A 20,666-nucleotide genomic window follows, 5' to 3' on the forward strand; every position below is an offset into this window, starting at 1 on the left:
TAGTGTTAATATAACTCCAGATCAGTGTTAGATTTAATCAGATTAAAATTGACATTTAACACTGGCGTATTTAATGTATGAAAGTTGTATCAAAAGAGTTTAAAAGACTTTTTCTGTCCCAAAACAATGTTTTTACTCACTGTAACTAATCTTTTTTAAATTGGTAATTCGTGAACAGGACCTGAGCGGCTACACCAAATGTGTGTAACAGGACACTAGAGCAGTGGAGAAGATGATCCAATGTTCATTATTAATGGGAAGATGGGGTCTAATGGCCTGGGTTTTCATCCGGAACAGACATGGCATTGTTAACAGATATTTAAGAGGTGGTGGGAGTGGCCAAATTGTGGCAGTTGACCATCTCAACCCTCACCGAGTACGGCAGGCAGAATTCATCACGGTGCGGTGTACTGGATGCATGTGGAGTGACAGCCGACCCCTCAAACAGCATCTAATTATTTCAGCTGCAGGGCTAAACGTCACATGACACCTGGTCTCCCCGCACCCTTTCAAAACACACTTCCACCCACGCAGCGGACCCACCCGCGTCGGTTACGATGCAAAAGCCAATGGTAGCGAGTGTTCGAAAAAGCACCGCAGTGGAAGAGATCTGTGCACCATGAACGGACTAAAGCGAAGAGACACAGTTCTCAGGATTCTGACCCCACCCTCGGGCTATTTTTGTCAACAGAAGCCAAGTAGCCCTTGATTTATTCGTACCATTAAAGTCTACAAAGTGAAATATAATATCATGTAATTACTCTACACCTTACTGTTTAAATACATGGTGTTTCTTTCTCTCTAAAAGGCTTTTGGGAAATAATGTTTGGAAACGCATATATATGTATTTCCTTCCTCTTTTTCTAATAATAGGAGCTCTCCTACATGACCTTTTGGCTCCAGGTCAGGCCCCTCTACAGTATTACCCAGCAACCTCTCTGGCACAGGCGGGGACAGCGGTGCCTTTGTGAGGCTCCCGCCCAGCCCGTCAGGGACGGCTGGTCAGCGTGTGCATGTTTGGTTGAAGGATTCGGTGGAACCGAACACAAAGCTGTTTCCCACCCTTTCGCTGAGGCCTGCACTCAGCGCGTTCCTCGTCCAGAGTGACCCCACCTAGCTGGTTATTGTCTTTCAGTCCCGGAGGGGCGGACGTTAAGCGGGACAAACTTCAGCCTGGGAGCCATTGTTTTAAAATAAGCCAGATGAGCGTGGCCACCGGGATAGCTGACGGTGAGGAAAACCCCACAGTTCCTTTTGAATTTGGACTTTTTGGTCATTTCATATACCATGGGGGAAAAAGGCATTTCCCATCAGTCCCTCAGCCTAACCAGAGCACCATAGTCAAAAGTACAGTCTACTGAATATTTATGAGGCTGTTGGTAACATAATCTGTTTTAACAAATGTGAGGAAAAGAGGAATGTCGTGTAATATGTGTAATGTTGACTCCTATTGTCCATGTGACAAATGATACATACAAAAATGAACTTCTACAATAAAAAAAAAAGAAGACATACTTGAAACGATGTACCTGATGCTTGAAAAGGTGCCTGGAGGGTTTGGACAGAGAGATTCTGGAAAACTGGACACAGTTTTTATTTTTAAGTATTTCTAATCTATGATTCTGTAATTGATTCTGTAATTGAAAAAACAGGCTGCCTGTAGTCATGAGTATTTATATATATACACACACACACACACACACACACACACACACACACCTCGATAAAATCATTATCTGTCCGCTAACTGATATTTCATGATCACCTCCAGTTCATATGCACCTTGTATTGTTGTCCAGAGCTGAATTTTGGGTTGCAAGACAACGGCTACAAATGATCGCAGCAGAGCCAAGATCCGTAAAACTGTCAGGCCAAACAACAGAAGCATGAATTAAGAGCCGACATGAGAGCCGGCTAATGTGAACCAGCAGAACATTCCCCCGGCGTGATGTCATCGCTCCCATTCAGAACCCGGCGCTCCTCCGCTGTTGAAATAAGCAAATGCATAAAAAGTCATGAGTAATCTGCAGTAAAAATGAATGGAGAAAATGCTGATTGTGAGTGAACTTGGTGACTTGGTGAAGGCCAGGAGAGGGTTTACACAAGGACACCGGTGTGACATTTCACACATGCGGGGATTAATGGGCCGGTGTGAGCGCGGGGATCTGAAGCCAAGGCAATCAATGGCGAGGGAGAGTGTGCTATTGTTCAAAAAAACTGTAGAGGGATCATGTCGGTGGAAGTGGGTGGGAGGGCAGCACAGCAGAGAGGGCAGCCTTCCGTCCGGCCTGTTTACTGCCCCCCACCACACCCAATCCCTGCCGTTTCCTCAACACACACACACACACACACACCGTCCACCCCCATAGTGTTTCTGACATCCTGCTGCTTCTAAGCATGCTCAGAGGGAGGCGTTTCCTGCAAATGCCCACCCTCCTGTTTTTCCTTTCACTTTCTCTGCTGTGGCCGCTTTTAATGAATGGGGACTGAATGCCTGTAGGAACTGAACATTCGTTCTGGTTAAAGTAAAGACAGTTTGTATGCAGGTGCGCTGTATTTGTAGTGGTGGACTTGATCATAAACCAATCAAATATTTTTTCAGAAACGTATTACAGTTTTTCATGGTTGGAAAGGTTTTTGAGCATTCTGTATTCTTCTTTTGAAATATTCAGAAGGGTGTGTAGGCTGGCACCTCACACAGTTTTCTTACTGGTGTGTGAAGGTGAAACTGCTGAAAAAAACATAGAAATACATTCAGAGTTACATTGGATAACCCCTTACCTACTCTTATTCTTTTAGAATACAGAGTACAAGAACGGTCATAAAATCTGTCTTCCACCAGGGGGAGACATGTGCATATTTAAAACAGTGCCTGTCTCATTATTAATAATGATTGGATCTGAGAGACACTCTATCTATCTATCTATCTATCTATCTATCTATCTATCTATCTATCTATCTATCTATCTATCTATCTATCTATCTATCTATCTATCTATCTATCTATCTATCTATCTATACATCAGTCTGTCTCACTATCATCAATGTTCTGTGATGTGACTGTGACTGACAAGCAGGACATGGGAAGTCTGTAAAACCTGAACACTTCCTGTTTGCAGAAAATAGTAAGAGGGATTTAAACAGCTGGTGTAAAATGTGAGACCTGTCCTGTCACTTGTCCACAGGCCACATGGTGAATCTGTAGCTGTGCCCATCTGTGTGTACATATTGAACTGTGTATCTTTAAAAGGCCCATGTGTAGCACTAATGTGTGGGAGTGAGTGTGGCGCATTCAAAAGCGTGTAGCCCTGAGCAGGACCTTCAATCCCACCTCTGTGCCGTCCCTGTTTATGTAGGGATCTCTGCCTGGCTGAGGACACAGGCGTCCACACAGGCCGGTCTGAGGGCCTATGGGGAGCCTGTCACTGAGAGGCCTTCTGTGCTGAGGGCTCTCAGGTTAAAATCCTCCGGCAGCTTCTTTACTCTCAAACCGAGGTGGAGGAGGGCACTGCATCCCCTCGTAACCCCTCCCTTGTCATGGCTACACTGAGCCTGTTCATTCGCTCTGAGGGCTTTAACGCGGGACCTCCGCCCGGAGACGATGGTCATCACATCATTCAGTAAAAAATAAAACATAAAACATCACTTAGCTCTTACAAAAAAAATCACAACTATCTGTACAGTCTGCATTGCAAACGACTTTTTGGAGGCTGACCAGCGGGATGGCAACGCCCCTCTGAAAATGACTACCACATTGTGTAAGACAGAGTAGGTGTGAGGTCACATACTCCCAGGGAAAGTTAAATACGCCCCACTCCACCTTTTTTTTCCCTTCTCCCCCCCCCCCCCCCCCCCCCCCCCCCCAAAAAAAAAATCTGGAGACAGGAAGGGGCTGTGATTGGGAGGCTGGGGCTGTGAGACATCTTGTGTGCTCCGGGCTGCTGGGGAGGGGTGGTGGCCGCTGCTTCCAAATGCCCAGTCTGGAGCGCCGACGCGCTCAGCTTCATCTCCCCATGCACAGCTCCACTGCAGGAGACATGATCAGCTTTGGTGAGTGAATTGTTCATCTGTTGCATGACCTGCTGCATGTCTTTATTGCAGACACATGTGCATTGGGAAGATTATCAAATAATATTTACATTTCCTAAAAATTCAATCATTAAGAGAGATGGATCTGATTAAGTAAACTCTGGATGGTAAATATTGCTGTAATTTACTTCAATACTTGAACAATATTCACGTCGGTACCATGGAACTTTCCACAGGCTATTAGAGTTCAGCCAGCAGTATTAAGCAACTTTATTTTGGATGAGGCTGTTTGCAAAAAATTAGCTGCAGACCGTTGCTATGGACATGGTTTATTTTCCAGTTTCTTCTGTTTGTACAGAAATGAAGAGGAACCAGCGATCATTTTGTAGCCTGTAATAAAAAATTGAAATATCATCTTTAGCCATATCATTATTTAGGATTCGTTGTATCCATTGTATCAGCCCACAACTGCACAATGAGAAATGGCACAAATTCATTAAAAGGTTAATGCTAGTTACTAAAAACTGCCCTATACAGTGCAACAAATAGCATGTATATCTGCTGAACTTTATTAAATTGTATCTACTCCTATCAAAAGCATATAAAAATGGATCTAAATATCTTGGACACTCAACAACACCCTGAACACTTATTCTTGAAATATTAAACTCATCAAAATCAATATGTTTGCCCTCTTAAGAATGGGACTCCATACACACTGGGATGCTTCAAAATGACATCAGGCCTAGAGCAGACTTAGGCAGACCAGATAAAAACTCTAAAAAGCTCTTCATTTAAGATGCTGACCCCTGGGGAGAGAAAAACACCTTAAAATGAGAGAAGCGTCCCCAGCACTCCACAATGGTTCGATTCGCTGAGCTCCATGGCACATAAGAAGTGTGTTTGATCCTAATGGGCCATTTCATCTCATAAGCAAAAAATGTGTTCTTTGTGCTCCGGCCACTCTGCTCTCTCCCTCTCTCTCTCTCTCTCTCTCTCTCTCTCACTCAGTTAATGTTTTCAAACAAAACAGCCTTACTTCTGTGTGCCATTACATCAGGACTGAAATTCTGCACTTTCACAGGAAAGTCAGAGTCAGAGGACGAATCCTGCAGGAATAAATAGTCATCAAATGGACATTATGCAAAAATCCAAGTGGAACAAACTTGGGGAAAAATAGACATTTCACAGTGAGGATAGATGTTAGAATACACACTTTGTGCGCACCCATGATGCTCAGGCCATTAGTCGGACATTGATGACAGTTAGACCCTACAATAAAACCATTCAGTAGCTGTGACTGGCATATAAAAATGAGCTATGATGTACAGTCAGGATAGCTGTACGGCTGAACTGTGCATTTATGCATCTTTAATGGCCACAACGTACAGTCCAGCGTTTACAGAGTGTGTATATATGGGGCTTATAGTAAATCTTTTTATACAAAAAGCATATATGATGTAACAGTGATATGTTTTATTCTGCTAGAATTGAATACCACTGTAGTTTCACTGACTTTGCACTTAAGTGGTGTGTTATGAATAAATGGCACTAAAGTCCTCTATCAATAATTCAGTAAGCCTCTTCCATGACATGGGGTCATGGCTGTGGACAATGCTATCCTGGTACAGGGGTGTCATATTTACGAGATGATGGGAAGCTCATCACTCAGTAATGCACATGTCCACAATGCATGTGTCCACATAATTTTATTACCAGATAAATATCATAATTTTTCAGGAATAAATACATACAAAATGTGACGGATTAGCCATATAAAGAAGCACCACTAGATGGCGCTGCCTGAGGTGTCAGGTGATCAAAGTAACTTGATGCACAAGACAGAGATTTTCTATATAGCACCCTTGAAGACTATTAGCAAGAGTTACAGTGTATTTTAAAACATGTAACACAATGAATTTTCAGAAATTAAACATTTTTATGATTTTAGTCCGATGTAAGTATTTGTGGACAGGGAGCTGTCACAAGGCCCCACTTCCAGGGAAGAAAAGAGCTCTTATCTGGCCATAGCCTCAGCAGTTTCTCAGAACACTTATGACACAGGGCAGACTCCTAACTGAATTTTCTAATTGCTCTGCAGAGCGTCCCCATCCATTAGTCCTGCAGCACGGGAGGAACCCATCAGTGGAGATGCCTCACAAACACATCCACCACAGACGCTCGGCCAACAGCACAGCCTGGAGGATGGAGCGGCGCAGGGACCACGCCGGCAGAGCCAGCCACCACTCCAAAAAGCTGGCCATCCTCTCCAGGTCTCTGATCCTGTGCAATTCAAAGTCCAGCGATGAAAGCTCCAGCCCTGAGGAGAGGTACTGTGTGCCCGGCGAGGCGGACTGGAGCTGTGGAAAAGGCGAGCAAGGGGCACTGTCCTCCGTCGGGAATCTCCACACCACCGGCTCCATCCACAAAGAAACAGCTCCACCTGTAGCCCAGCACAGAGCCAAAGACCTGAAGAGGAACATGAGGAGGTCTTTCTCCATTAAGGTATGGCTGGCCGTGACAGTTCTGAGATGTTCTGAGAGTCAAAGTATGTCTGTAAAGCACAATAATAAAAAAAAATTAAAGATTTTAAAGATTTGATTGCTTTGCCATTTGAGTTGATCAGTTTGTCAATTTGCATGCTAATAGATGATTCGAGAACATGTAGGGCATGTCTGCATATGACTCTATTCCACTGGATAGAGAAAACTTCTGAAAATGGTGCTTTAAATTTACTTTTCAATTTGAGCTTTTTTAATGATTTTAATACATGTTTGGAAATGTTCCCATCAGAAGCTTGTGGTTTTCACTGCAAAACAGAACAACTATCACATGTCCTCAGCAGAAGTCGTTCTCGGCTCATTTGATTATGCACAAAAGATGGCTTGTTGTGATCCTGAGGGAGCGCTAACTCCAATTGGGATGCTCTCATAAGACACCGCAGTGATGTCATGCAAGGCAGATTACTGCTGTAATGCTTGACAGTCCAGGTGGTAAAGTCACAGCTGGATCGACGTGTTTATATGATTTTAAGCAAAGAGACTTTATTCACAAAAGCAATTAAACATAAAATAAACCAACCAATGTCTGAAATTAAAGTAAGATAATATGAACAATAACACAGCAGAAGGGCCTGTAATTACACTAGTGGTGAATTAAACTTGACTGACTTTAACCATTTGGTCTCAATAAAGACTAAAACCTGAAAATAATGTAATTACTAATGTAATTACTTATTTTTTTTGTTGAACTCACATCTTTGTGAAATCAGAAGTGAAATAATTTTTTTAAAATTTGCTCAAGTAAATTTAAAGAAGCAACAATTCAATGTAACTAATTTTTCATTTTAACTGGAAACGGTTATAAGGTTGCAGTGAAGCTCACATTCCATCAAAAGCCAAAGAATTAGAAAATGTCAGTCAGTATTTAATAATAGACTCTAACCAGAGTTCTACATTTTACCGCACTAAAGACCAGAAGGGCTTGTATGGCGCTGAACCTCCCACAGTAAGTCTCACAGTTGCACTTTTGTCAGGCAGTAAAAATACTAACACCAATTATAATGTCACCCTGTGACATTAATTAATGTTCAAGTGCTGAATTACAAGCAATAAATTTCATGGTGGAATAAATCATATTTTTTTTGTGTGTGTGTGTGTGTGTGGGGGGTGGGGTGGGTGGGGGCATAGGCTTGTTAGTTGTTGAGGTGTTGATTTGATCTGTTTTTTTAAAACCATGAATAGGGCCTCTGTTGTACTAATCCTGCAACGCCTTGATTGAAACAGGAAAGCAGCATATGGAGAATGTGTGTAGCGACCAGCGAGGAAGGTCTGGGGCTACAAACAGCCGATAACGGCCTCCAGTCCTCTGACAAAGGGCCCACTGTTCGCCAAATAAGAAACGGTGGAGAGAAGCACAGGTACTGTTCACGCACTGGCGCTTTTCAAGAAATTACGACCCGGCTATAAGTGGACTAATGGGCTTATTTTCTGCCTCTGTCTCCAGGGACCTCTCCATTCAATCTGGAGTCAAGCTTGGCCCTGTTAATGGGCAGTTTTTAAACAGCCATGCAGGGACAGTGGGCGAAGCGCAGAGGCAGGCAGCTATGAAGACAGCAGGCGCTGTGGGCCACACTGATGTAAGGCATGCAGATTCCCGTCCCACGTCATTCATTCCACAGATACAGAGATCCCAGAAAACAAACTGCAGGCAGACAGAGGGAAGTGAGGACATGTCCTCTCACACGATAGGCTGTAGCAATAAACAAGGCCGTCAGGGACTGGACATGCCCGACTTTAAACAGTCACAATCTTACCTGAAACTTGGACATGTTTGTGCACAGATCCAGTACAAAATTAAACATTTGGCTATGTTTAATTTTGAATAATTAGTTTTGCCAGATTGACATTCTTTTTCCACATTGCGCCCTGACCTGGTCAAATGGACACAAAAATAAACACAACAACCACCTCCATCAGTACAGGAGGACACAAGCTATCAGAGGCCTCCTCTAATACCTGTGCAGACAATTGAAAGACACTGCTGGTTCACTCAGAACCTCACTCAGAACTCAGCAGTCCCAATGATGCCCGTCCAGATTTAAAAATGTCTGAAATAAATCCCAGACATTTTCAGGGGACGAGATCCTCGAGCTGAATGGGGAGTCTCTGCACGGAGTTACACTGCCTTACAGAGATTTAAAGTGAGGAATTTTTCTGCTTGTACAAAAGGTGTTAATATCTAGCTTCATTGGCCACTTTATTAGGTGTGTTTATACACAGTTTACCCTCCCAATACATACAGTTAAAAGGGTAAAAGATTTTGTCTTAGGGCGATATCACACACTGCAGTATGTAATGTAAATCATTAAAATGCATCATTGTCACTGTTGGGCAGAAAGTTTTCCTCCACCCCCAAAAAAATTGCAGCGGTCAACAAGTGGGCAGCAGCCAATATCTCTAATAAAGATGCCCGTCCAGATGAGTCAGTGGTGGAACCCCTGTCTTTTTTGTCAGTTAGCACATAAAACATCATTTTTTTTATCAACTATGAGGATTTAAGTATTCAATAAAATCACAGAACCCTTCTGCCTGTAGGACGTCTCTCATCACAAAAACAGCAGCTTCGTCCCCAAAACCTCACTGGTTCCTTCAGGCTCTCCAACCTGCCCCAGCTACGAAGACCGTGAGCCAACGGGAAAGTGCAGTTTAAGGGTGAGCACATTAAATTTGTTATAAATTCATTGTATGTCATGCCTGAATTGCCCATAAGAATTGCCCAATTGCTGGTTTGTGAAGATTCCCATAGTTGAGGTCACGGAAGATGCTGAGAAGACGTCGGAGTTGGACAACACAGACCCAAACTCTGGTCACACAGCTTGTAAGAGGACACGATCCAATTCCACCAGTGAGTTTCTTTTCATTTGAATCTTCATTTGATTTCCTAACATTCCAGCTCCAATTTATTATTTCAACGCTCTGCTTCTCATTGGCTTTGTTTAGGTGTGCACCCTTATTGGATTGGAGACTTGGACACGATTATCATGAAGACCCCTGACCTGTACAGCAGACCCCCACAAGGAAATGACGGCTTATATGGGAACAGGAAGTCCCTTTCTCAGCAGCTGGAATTTCCACACGTCCCACTGGTGAGGCCCTCTGTTCTGGTTGCTGCTGTGTGGTCTTCATCTCGTCGTGGAGATTCAAGCCTTAATGAAATTATATGCAGCATAAAATACAGACCTGGACCTACTTCCGCACTTAGACATTGGGATCTGATTATCATGTAATCATAACATGCTTCAGCATTAGATCCAGATGGACACTGCAGGCCCTGAAGAAGAAGGATTTTTATGTTACGGTTTGACAACTTAAATTTTTAACATTGGGGCTGACCGTCTTGCAGCCTGCAACGAGACATAGTTAGCCCGTCAGCTACTTTACTGTGGCCCGTCACGATCAATGCTAAAAATGTTTGTGTTTTGGGCAGGTTCTTCCCAGACCTTCTCGCTCCCTCAGCTCGGCTCAACTTCTCCACTCCAGCAGCGGTGCACAGGCCTTCATCATATGCAACATCGTGCTGATGAAGGGCCACGGCAAGGTAAAGCTTTGGTGGTGCAGCTGCGAGTCAGGGAGAGGCATTCATCTCGGCTGTTTCTGCTGTCTAGGGTCTGGGCTTCAGTATTGTTGGAGGCAGGGACAGCAAGTATGGCCCCATGGGCATCTATGTCAAGACCATCTTTCCTGGGGGAGCGGCAGCTGCAGATGGGAGACTGCAGGAAGGTACAGAGATTCCAGGAAAATGTCATTTATCAAATTGCGCTCGTTAATCTCCTACGTATCTCATGTACATTTAGTCACTGTGGTGCATGAAATGTTGAATACAGTGAGCAGGATTTCAGCTCTTCTCTGAGGCTTTTAGATGTTTTTTCACCATGTGGGGACCAGCATGTCATCCGAATGAACAATTAGAGTACGCTCACTTCCTGTATTGGCTTTCAGAGCATAGGGGAAATGATGTAATGGGTTTCGTTCAAATAAAGTTAAATCTGAGTCAGGTGCTTAAAGGAAAACACGAGAAGAGCAGTTCAGAGCAGTTCAGAGCAGAGCAGAACGATGGGAATGTTGAAATAAATCCCAGACATTTTCAGGGGACGAGATCCTCGAGCTGAATGGAGAGTCTCTGCACGGAGTTACACATGAGGATGCCTTACAGAGATTTAAAGTGAGGAATTTTTCTGCTTGTACAAAAGGTGTTAATATCTAGCTTCATTGGCCACTTTATTAGCTGTGTTTATACATAGTTTACCCTCCCAATACGTACAGTTAAAAGGATAAAAGATTTTGCCGATATCACACACTGCAAATCATTAAAATGCATCATTGTCACTGTTGGGCAGAAAGTTGTCCTCCACCCCCCCAAAAAATGCAGCTGTCAACAAGTGGGCAGCAGCCAATATCTCTAATAAAGTGGCCACTGACCTTTTACATAGACGTTTTTCTGTGCAACTAGTTTGAAAAAAGCCACGGCTCCATCACTGACCCGTTTTCCCTCTGCCTCCGAAGCAAATAAAGAAGGGTCTGTTGACTCTGGTGGTGCGCACCAGTCTGAGGGCGATGGCCCTGTCTGGCCAGGCGCAGGGCTTGCAGCTCTGCCGCTCCCTCTCCCTCAGCTCCAGCACGGCGATCAGCCGCATCAGTACCGACTTGAGCGACTACAGCCTGCCCGGCCACCCCACCAAGCCCCGCGACCGTATCATGATGGAGATCACGCTGCAGAAGGGTGCGACTGCGACCACGAAGGGCCAGGCAGTTTATTTAAGGCTTTATGGAGTCCAGGAACACGCATATATATTACTGTACAGACGTCTCGAGCCTCCTCTCATTTCTTTATATTTTGATAGGAAAAAATAGACGAAAGGTACAGTGATTTATATTCAAACATATATGTAAATAGAATATATGACTAGAAGACAGTTTGTTCAAGTCAATATTTGGTATTGCATGGTGAATCAGAATCTGACAACTTTTTTTCAGTTTTGACTTGACACACGGCCCCAAACTTACTTTCAGGCACGTTCGTTGTAACTTGGTGGACATTTTCTCCGTTTCCTGTCCTTAGAATAGACTTTGGAAAGCATATTATGAAGAAATGAGGACAAACTTTTGCACAGTACTGTAAATTATAATTTATCTCATGTTTTTTTTACATAAATATAAAATCTAGTGTATATGCATGCTATACAGTAAAATCAGGAGTCAGGAGGGATGATGACTGAATGGTTTGATCTTTGAGACCTGACAATTCAATTGAAAGCCCTAGTTTATATACAGGTAATCCCCTGGTGATACCAGTGATGGTAATGTTTGCTGTATCTGCAGAGGTGGGTGTGGGGTTGGGCATCGGGCTGTGCTGTGTGCCATCTGCAGACGGCTGCCCTGGCATCTACATCCACACGCTGTCCCCCGGCTCTGTGGCCCACATGGATGGCCGTCTGAGGTGAGAGAAGGACACTCTGCGTCACTGTGGTACAGTACCAGAACTTGACTGGAAGCCGAACTTCACCTCTCCATCTCTGCTCAGGTGTGGGGATGAGATCATGGAGATCAACAACACTGTTGTGTGTAACATGACCCTGAACGATGTCTACACTGTGCTCAGTCAGTGCAGCCCTGGTCTTGTCCACATCATCATCAGCCGCCATCCTGACCCCAACGTATGTAGAGTCCCCTCAATAACACCCCCACACACACGCAGACACACGATGCCTCCCTGTGTGTGTGTGTGTAAATGTGCATGCTTGAGTGTGTAAATGTCTGTGTGTGCCCCCTCTATCTGTTCTTGTGTGTATCTTTTCCTCCTATTTTTTTGATGGTGTGTGTTTCTCTTCTGTGTTTTCTGAATGTGGATGTATGTATTTTGTATGTGTGTGTGTGTGTGTGTGCACGCTTTTGCAGGTCTCTGAGCAGCAGCTCAATGAGGCCATTGTTCAGGCAGTGGAGAGCAGCAAGCTGAAGAAGGATAAGAATCAGTGGAGTATGGAAGGTAAAGAGACAGCCATCACCAGGAAACAGGCCTCACAATACTGACCACATTTCTCACATTTTAATATCAAAGTTTCACTAGATCTAGTTGATCTAGTCCTCCTACATGAAAGGGTCACTGCATTAAACATTTGTATGATATCTTCAATGGTATCTTCCAAGAACATAAACTTCACTGAATAGCTCGCATTTTTACCCACTTTTCCTTTCATTTATGTTTCATATAAGATCAAGCTTTTAGGCTGGTGAATTAGCTTTGTAGTGCACAATGGAGCTCACTGTTCCACTGTATTCAGGCTTCAGAAGGTTGGATCCCTGTTCCCATGGCAAACAGAAGTGTGACAGGTGCCTGGAGAGGAGCTGTAGTCAGCTGACCACCCGTCGGGTCCAGAAGCCGATGACCCGCTCCTGCAGTGAAGGTGCCTACAGCCACCGCTGTGGGCCCAGCGGCTCACCCCAGACCAGCCAGCAGCCTGACCTGGTGGCCCGGGTCCACAGCATGGATGTTTCCATTGCAACTGTGAAGGGGGACGTCCTGTCCAATCACAGACTGTCTCCTACATACAGTGACGATGACTATAACATCCCTTACAACTCTCCAGCTAACTTTGTGAATGTGCAGTCATCAGAAGTTGCTACTGGAGGCTTGAGGCCATCCAAACCTAAGCCACTCACCCCTCCAAGAAGGTACTGCAGAAAACAAGATGTAACCAGTGAGGAGCTGCTCACAGACACAAGTGGGTCCAGCAGGGGTTCCCCTGTTCAAGAGGAGGACTGGTTCCACTCAGAGACCAACTGTCAGGTATGTGCTTCATTTACATAGTTAACATTATGATAACATCTCCAACATCAAAGCATGCCATAAATTAGGAAAATACTGTATTATAGTCTAATAGAAGACTTTTTTCCCCCAAAATGAATCTGAAGAAGAGGTTTTGCACATAGACACAAAATGCCAAATATGATATTGTGCAACAATTGCTTTATCTAGTTATATTCTCTTTGTGGGTGTCTGGTATTGTGCAGAACAAATGACTTGGCTGAAACTGTCAACAAGTCACTCCAAAGCAAAAATAATGATGAGGTCAAAATAAAGCATATTTTAGTTCCACATCTAAATAAATACATCTTTGTGCATCTTAAATAATTGAAGCTATTCACAAAACATTCATGTGACAAATGGGACTGATACGGTTGTAGACAGCGCATGGACTCTCATTGTATCAACACTAATGATTCAAATGATTGTGAAGGGTAAGAATCAGTTTGGTTGCCAGAATCAATTATGAGACACCACCTCCAAAACCAGGTTTCTTAAACGAACTTGATCGCCTACCAACCACATGCTTTGTCAGGACGTTTACTTCAACTGTGACTGACAGTATCCTATAGTCGTAAGCGATAAAAATGGTGCAGCAGTATTTGCAGCCACTGTATTTTCCTCCAGACCTCAATCCTTTTTGTGGTTATTCAAGGATCTTGAAAGTGGTTTTAAAATGAAAGCAGATTTACATTAAAAAGGGTTATTTCATGCCAGAAGACATAGAAACATGGTTGTTAATAATAAAGTAAAAAATACATGCCATAAATATGATTTATGCCATCAGATTCTGCATAGTCTCCTAAGGCACCATTAATTCTGGAGCTTACGGTCCCCTTCAACGACAGATATTCAAATAGAACTTTCAAATGAGACTTCAGCAAGTTAAATCGGAAAGCAAAACGGGACTGAAAATGGTGATGGTTGACAGATTAATTTCACCAAAGAGGAAGAAGCCCTGCAGCAAGACTCGTTTTCACATCGCTGCTAGCGAGCTTTCCCATATATGGCAGTGCTCTGAGAAGAGAACATTAGCATGGAAAAAAAAACGGTGGCAGTGGTTTAGCATACAGTATTTCATCACATGGATGCTTCATTGAATTTTGACGTAGTTTCCGCCTGCTTGTGACGTTACACTGAGTAACTTCAGTGATCAGTTAGCACATCTAGACAAAACCTATCCTCATCAGTGCCTTTGTCTTTCCACATGCTTCAAGTTTTTCTCCAGCATTTACAAAGCTTTGAGAAAGGTCTCAAGGATTTTATTTAAACATGTATGTGGAACTCCTTATTTACTTGCTGTTGAATGTGCAGTATGCATTGCATGAGTGTGCATTTACAAATCAGGATGAGGTTATGAATGTGTTTTTGTGTTGGTGTGTGTTGACATAAGAGCATCCTAAGAGTGCACTGTGTTTCACATGGGATGCAATGGCATGCTGATGCTGCTGCGCTTAAGCCTGTATTGAATTAGTGTTCATGATGCATGTCGAAACAAAGCCAGTCGGATGTATTACCACACCTCCTGTGGTCTCTGCAAATATCGAGATCACGCTAACATTTCCTGTTTGTGCTACAGGAAACGGGTGAGCACTCAGGAGGAACTAAAGGGACTCCGAGCGCTTCAGTCACATCCACTTGTCTTACAGTTGAATATCCCACCAGCTCAGACAGAAGAGAAAAAGGTAGGAGTGATAGTTTTTTTGGTATTTTGTCATTACATCATGTGCAGCATTGCACAATATTGCATTTCTTACTCATTTGCTGTTAAACCTCCATGGCATACAAAGTGGAATTTTTCCTCTGGTGACAAACACTATCAATTGATTATGAAAAGTTCTGAATGTTTCTCCTGTTCATTCTCAGGTAGTGAGTCACCTGTTCACGCTTGCTGCAAGGGTAGGAAGGTTGGGTTGAGGCGCCAGGCCTGTGTGGAACTCATCTCAGATCCCCAGCAGGACCCGTGGGTCCGGATCTCAGACAGCACAGAGAACCAGAACCAGATTCCCATCACCATGAGTCAGAGCTTGGACACAGTGGAGTTAAATGGGACCGATGACCCTCAGGGCCATTCCACTCCAACGGCCAATCTGTCCACGGCTAAGCCTGATGATGTCTCCAGTGGGAAGAAAGGTCCGCCTGTGGCTCCCAAGCCCAGCTGGGCCAGAGAAAGCCTGAAAAAATATGGCAGACTGCAGCCAGAGGCCTTGAAATTGACAGAAGTGAAAAGCCCCAGCGATGGCAGAACATTTGGGGTGAATTTAAGGAATGCAGCATCTTCAGGAAGTACTCTTTCACTGAAGCAGAAAATCCACTCGTTTGAGACGTTCTCTAGTCCCGACAAAGTAGAGAGGGGCAGTAGGAGAGAGACCCCTTCAGCTTCTTTGCCTGTCCTAGAAAAACCTCCAAACCGTAATGACGTCTCTACAACCAGTAGCTATAACAGTGCAGAAAAGACCAGTAGACCTCTAACCAGCACACCTGCTAAAGAACCAGCCACCAGTCCTTCAGAACCCACCACCAGTCCTTCAGATCCCACCACCAATCCCCCAGAGCCCAACACCAGTCCCCCAGAGCCCACCACCAGTTCACCAGAGCCCACCACTAGTGTCTCGGAGATTAACAACCATCCCTCAAAGTCTATCACCACTGTGAAAGAGGAAATCATTTCAGAGACAGTGCAGGAAGCAGCCTTCTGCCCCCTTCTGGAGACTTCTGCTCCAACTCATTCGCCCAGAAGAGCCAGCAGCTCTAAGGAGACTCCATCAGACAAACATCCATACTCAGAAGAAAATGCATTGAACCAGGCCGGCTTGAGAACTAGGAGCCTGCCTCTCAATGCCTCCCCATCTCCAGAGTCCACCAGCTCCATGGGTCTGGATGGAGAGAACCTGGCAAAGATCCTGTCCTTCAGTAACCAGATGTCCCATGCCCTGATGCGCTCCATGCAGTCGCTCCCACAGTCTCCTTGTATCAGAACGACCAATCCCTGGACAGCCCCATCAGGTTCCTCGCTCACCTCTGAGGACCAGGAGAACCCAACATCTGACAAACTGTCCCCGGCAGGTGACCTCAGTGAGAAGGGATTCTCTGTGAGGTAAACAACCTTAACGCTCATTATCTGTGTTAAGGCATGTTCCTGTAATAAGTGATGAGTCGTTTTAAGATAAGACATTTAGATCAAGGTGTCGATGGGCGACCTGAGTTTACTGAAGAATAGGCCGATAAGATATGGCTTGTGCCTTCTTTTAAGTTCTGCTGTTCTGCTGTTTTACATAAAACGCTGTGAGTTAAAGCATCCTTCCTGTAGCATCATGCAGATCAAACAGATGGTTTCGATCATTCGTTCCTGTTTGGTATGTAAATAGTTTCCCAAACGCTTATCATACAAACACTTATCTGGGGTGAACAGAGCTTCACCACTCAGGCAGATTTGCTCCTAGCAACAAAGTCTTTGAAGGAGCTCTTTTGAAAACGCAGGCTGGATCGTTTAAGCATGTGCATAAGTCAGCTGAAGGACTGCAGAAAGCCAAGCACGGGCCTGGACGGGTGTCTGACTGAGTGTTTCCGTTTTCACCGGCCAGCCTGGCGGAGCTGCGAGAGTGCACCATTGGACGTGGGGCAGACGTCTACCAAGAGGATAGTCCCGAAAACATAACCTGCAGTGGCTGCGCTCAGTCCGTGATCTCAGCCATCCCCAAGGAGGAGATTGAAAGGATGATCGAAGAGGTCAAATCTCTGGACGAGGAGACTCTAAAAGTAAGTCAAAGTCTGAGACCTGTTCAAACCACCTTTACCAAAAACACATACCCAACCCTATACACCATATGACCATCTATAAAACACCCACCCACCCACATTCATCAATGATCAGTTTCACACCAGCAGGATGCTTCCCAAAATGTCCCAGTGGTCCAGCTTATACAGATAGCAACCCATGCTTTTCGAAACACACAGATAATTTAGGTGTTTATGGTTTGGGACCATCCACAACACCAACTACCCACTAACTCAGGGGTCACTTCCCCTGTAAAGAAACTATGCCACACCAGCGTCAACTGGTTAGGTGCAGAGTGGTGGAATCAAATGAGATAAGCCCAATACGTGAAGGATAATTTCCTTCCAGGACCAGGGATGGTGACCCCTGCTTTAACTCTGGACATCTCTAATATGGCAGCCTGTGAGCAGTACAACCCAATAAAACACCGCGGCCCTGAAAGCAGATGGTGTGAGTGAAATGGAGCACTGCATGAAAATGAAAGCTCTAGCGCGAGATATTTGCTTGCCCAAGCATTTCACCCCAGCAGTTTATCCTGAGCACGCACTAAAAAACGCTGGCAAGTGTGTTACTTATCATGCAGCAGGCTGCGGGATGATGTCAACACAGGAGATAGTTTGAGTTGCAATACGTCATTCTGGGAGCTGTTAGACACCAAAAACAGAAAGCGCAGCTCTTAAAGCCCCCTTGGCAGCATAAAACACACTCACACATAAATGCACAGACATAAACACACATATATATACACATCTATATACAGGTTTTATATATACATATAAAACCTATTTTTTCTGGAAGAAAAACAAAGGACTGTAAATGCATTGTGTTTCTGCCTACATGGCAGAACACCCATCACCCATCAGCAGAACACCCATCAACACCCATCAACCTCCAAGCGGCAGTGGAACCCCCCTCCCAATCCCACCCCAAAAGAACGCTTGGGCCGGCTCTAGACAGAACATCTGCAGACATTTCTGCACTCAGTGTCATCATCCTGTGCTCAGGAGACAGCTGGTGGTCTGTCCAGTCTCAGGGTGGCTTGCAGCCCTCTGTCATGATAGAGCTAGCTGTGCTGCTGCATTGACGCTAGGCCATCTGGAAAGCATCGCGAAGGCAGATGTTTTTCAGAAGAAAATACAAATCCACAACCGCTGGTGAATTCAAATGATCCTCTGTCAGGTTATATTTGAGATTTTAAAAAGTGAGGTTCTGGAAGGGTATTGCTGAGGAGGGTGTTAAAAGTCTGACTTTGTCTTCGCTCTCACAGCAGTTGGAGGACATCCGCGTTGTGATCCTGCACAAGGAGGAAGGAGCAGGGCTGGGCTTCAGCATCGCTGGTGGGATAGACCAGGAGAACAAAGCAACCACGGTGGGTGACGCATCCGCCTACTCCGCTCCATGCAGCATCCGCCATCAGAGTCCTGAATTAACCCATAAGAGCCCAGAGAATTTTATATATAACAGACCAAATTGAACGTTGGAAAGAACAAATGGAACTTTCCAGAACATTGAAAAGTTCTGATGGTTTAAATGAAGTGTTTGGTCTGTCCAGGTTCACAGAGTCTTTCCCAACGGCCTGGCTGCACAAGAAGGCACCATTGAGAAAGGTGACGAGGTGCTGTCCATCAACGGGCAGACACTGAAGAACGTGAGCCACGGCGACGCCACCGCCACGCTCCGCCAAGCTCGCAGCCTGAGGCAGGCGGTGGTGGTGGTCTGTAAAAACCGGGACGGCGGGAGCTGTGACGACGACTCCAGCGCAAGCGGTGGTGGCGCGGAGCAGAGCTCCATGGGTGAGTGACTCGTCCAGCACCATGTCCTGCGCTTTAGGTGTGTAGGGAGGACCTGAGGATCACCCTGTGCAGGACAGCTGAGCAGTAATGGTGGCAGGGAAGATGACACAAAGTAAATGGCAATTAGAGACAGACTCCGTTTATTAAATTAAATGTAAAAAAATCTCCAATAAAACTCTCCTCTATTCTAAATTCTCTTCCCTACTCTCCATCTCATCTCTATTCTCCCGACCGAAAGCTTGGGCCAGTCTTTATAGACTTGGACCTGCCCATTTATCAGACAAACAAGAAATTCATTATCTTTACGCAAACACTTAAACAGTTCATAATGAATCATATTGAGCATTCATCAAATAATAAAACTAATTTTTACAAACATTTTTAAAACATTTAAATTGCACAGTCCTTTACTATAACCAAACAACGGCCAGTCTTATTACAAAATTGTAATAGTTACATTTCGATTATTATAATTAGTTAAGGCAAGAACTAAACATCAAAAACAATGGTTGAGTGTCGTTACTGGTATTACTGAACTACAAGGTGGTTCGAGAAAATATCCGAACAGAAGAATTGGTGTATGTTGTCATATTGACTCCCCGTTATCTATTTTTCAGAGACAAATTGAGACTGATTCAGTCAGTTGGTCTGTTTCTCACACTTGTATCGTCTCTACCAGTGGGTGATGAGCCAGGTGGAGTCATGACTCTGGAGCTGGAGAAGAATGCCGGAGGGGTGGGATTCACCCTCGAGGGTGGAAAACGGTCCATCTATGGAGACAAACCACTGGTTGTCAAAGGAGTTTTCGCAGGTACCAGTCCTTCATAATGCCTCCACCGCCACACCCGTACACCGTGGTACCGGTGGTGGCGTCACACTAACAGAGCCGCGCTTTGCCCACAGGGAGTGCCGCGGAGCAGAAAGGCATGCGACCTGGAGATGAGGTGCTGCAAGTCATGGATTCGTCTCTGCAGGGCCTGACCCGGTTCGAGGCCTGGACCGTCATTAAGGGCCTTCCGGACGGCCCGTTCACAGCAGGCATCAGGAGGAAGAAAGAGGAGCAGGACTGAGCAGACACAACACACACACATGCAACTGATAACTAAATCTGCCGAAGACAAGGCCGCCTTACCCACAGCATCGGGCTATACTTTAGCTCATACGGTGTCTGGGGTGGCCTTTCACGTGCACTTTAACATGCAGTGCAAATACAGGTACTTTGCAAACACTGCCTTTGTACTGATCAAGCATCATAATCAGGGACTTCGCCTATTAAGTATGGAATTTTGCACAAATAATGTAAAATTAATGTAAAATAATCTATATTTAACAAAGAAATATAAATGGCAAAGAAATATAAACCCATGTAACAGGCAACAGTCGTGCAAAAAGAAATGTTATTGAGTTGAAAGAATTCGGAGTTTAATTTAAATGAATCTATGAATATTTCATTACATTGGGTTGGCATTTTAATGAGCCTGTTTACATGCAGCACCACAAACCTACAGCCGATTTTAGTTGGGACCAAAGACTAATGTTGACCATTTGCTGCACAGAACATGAATGTCATTTACATATAATTTGTGCACTTGACCTTCCAGCTTTTAACTATTTTTTAAAAAATATGTCACACAGAGGGTACGAACGCTGTTATTTACTCATGAAATAAAAGAACAAAGAAAGCCTCATCAGAACAGAAACGG

The 20,666-nt window shown here is 44.5% G+C and overlaps 1 protein-coding gene across 2 annotated transcripts; it reads left to right on the top strand.

Annotated features, from left to right (window-relative positions):
- The first annotated feature begins 3,923 nt into the window (after positions 1-3,923).
- Positions 3,924-20,663, top strand: il16 (interleukin 16). Of its 2 annotated transcripts, XM_028956561.1 has the most exons (23): positions 3,924-4,050; positions 6,131-6,534; positions 7,815-7,948; positions 8,035-8,167; positions 9,126-9,242; positions 9,327-9,435; positions 9,531-9,676; positions 10,018-10,128; positions 10,196-10,310; positions 10,679-10,752; positions 11,094-11,310; positions 11,910-12,027; positions 12,112-12,244; positions 12,486-12,573; positions 12,869-13,374; positions 14,610-14,666; positions 14,972-15,077; positions 15,259-16,489; positions 16,977-17,151; positions 18,438-18,539; positions 18,723-18,963; positions 19,643-19,774; positions 19,867-20,663. In XM_028956561.1, the coding sequence occupies exons 1-23, from the start codon at positions 3,972-3,974 to the stop codon at positions 20,031-20,033; spliced, it is 4,695 nt and encodes a 1,564-aa protein (XP_028812394.1). In that variant the 5' UTR covers positions 3,924-3,971; the 3' UTR covers positions 20,034-20,663. The 2 variants fall into 2 exon arrangements, with proteins under 2 accessions (XP_028812394.1, XP_028812395.1); XM_028956562.1 differs by lacking the exon at positions 14,610-14,666.
- Positions 20,664-20,666: the final 3 nt, after the last annotated feature.

Source organism: Denticeps clupeoides, chromosome 16 (genome assembly GCF_900700375.1).
Source record: "Denticeps clupeoides chromosome 16, fDenClu1.1, whole genome shotgun sequence".
Lineage (NCBI taxonomy): Eukaryota > Metazoa > Chordata > Actinopteri > Clupeiformes > Denticipitidae > Denticeps > Denticeps clupeoides.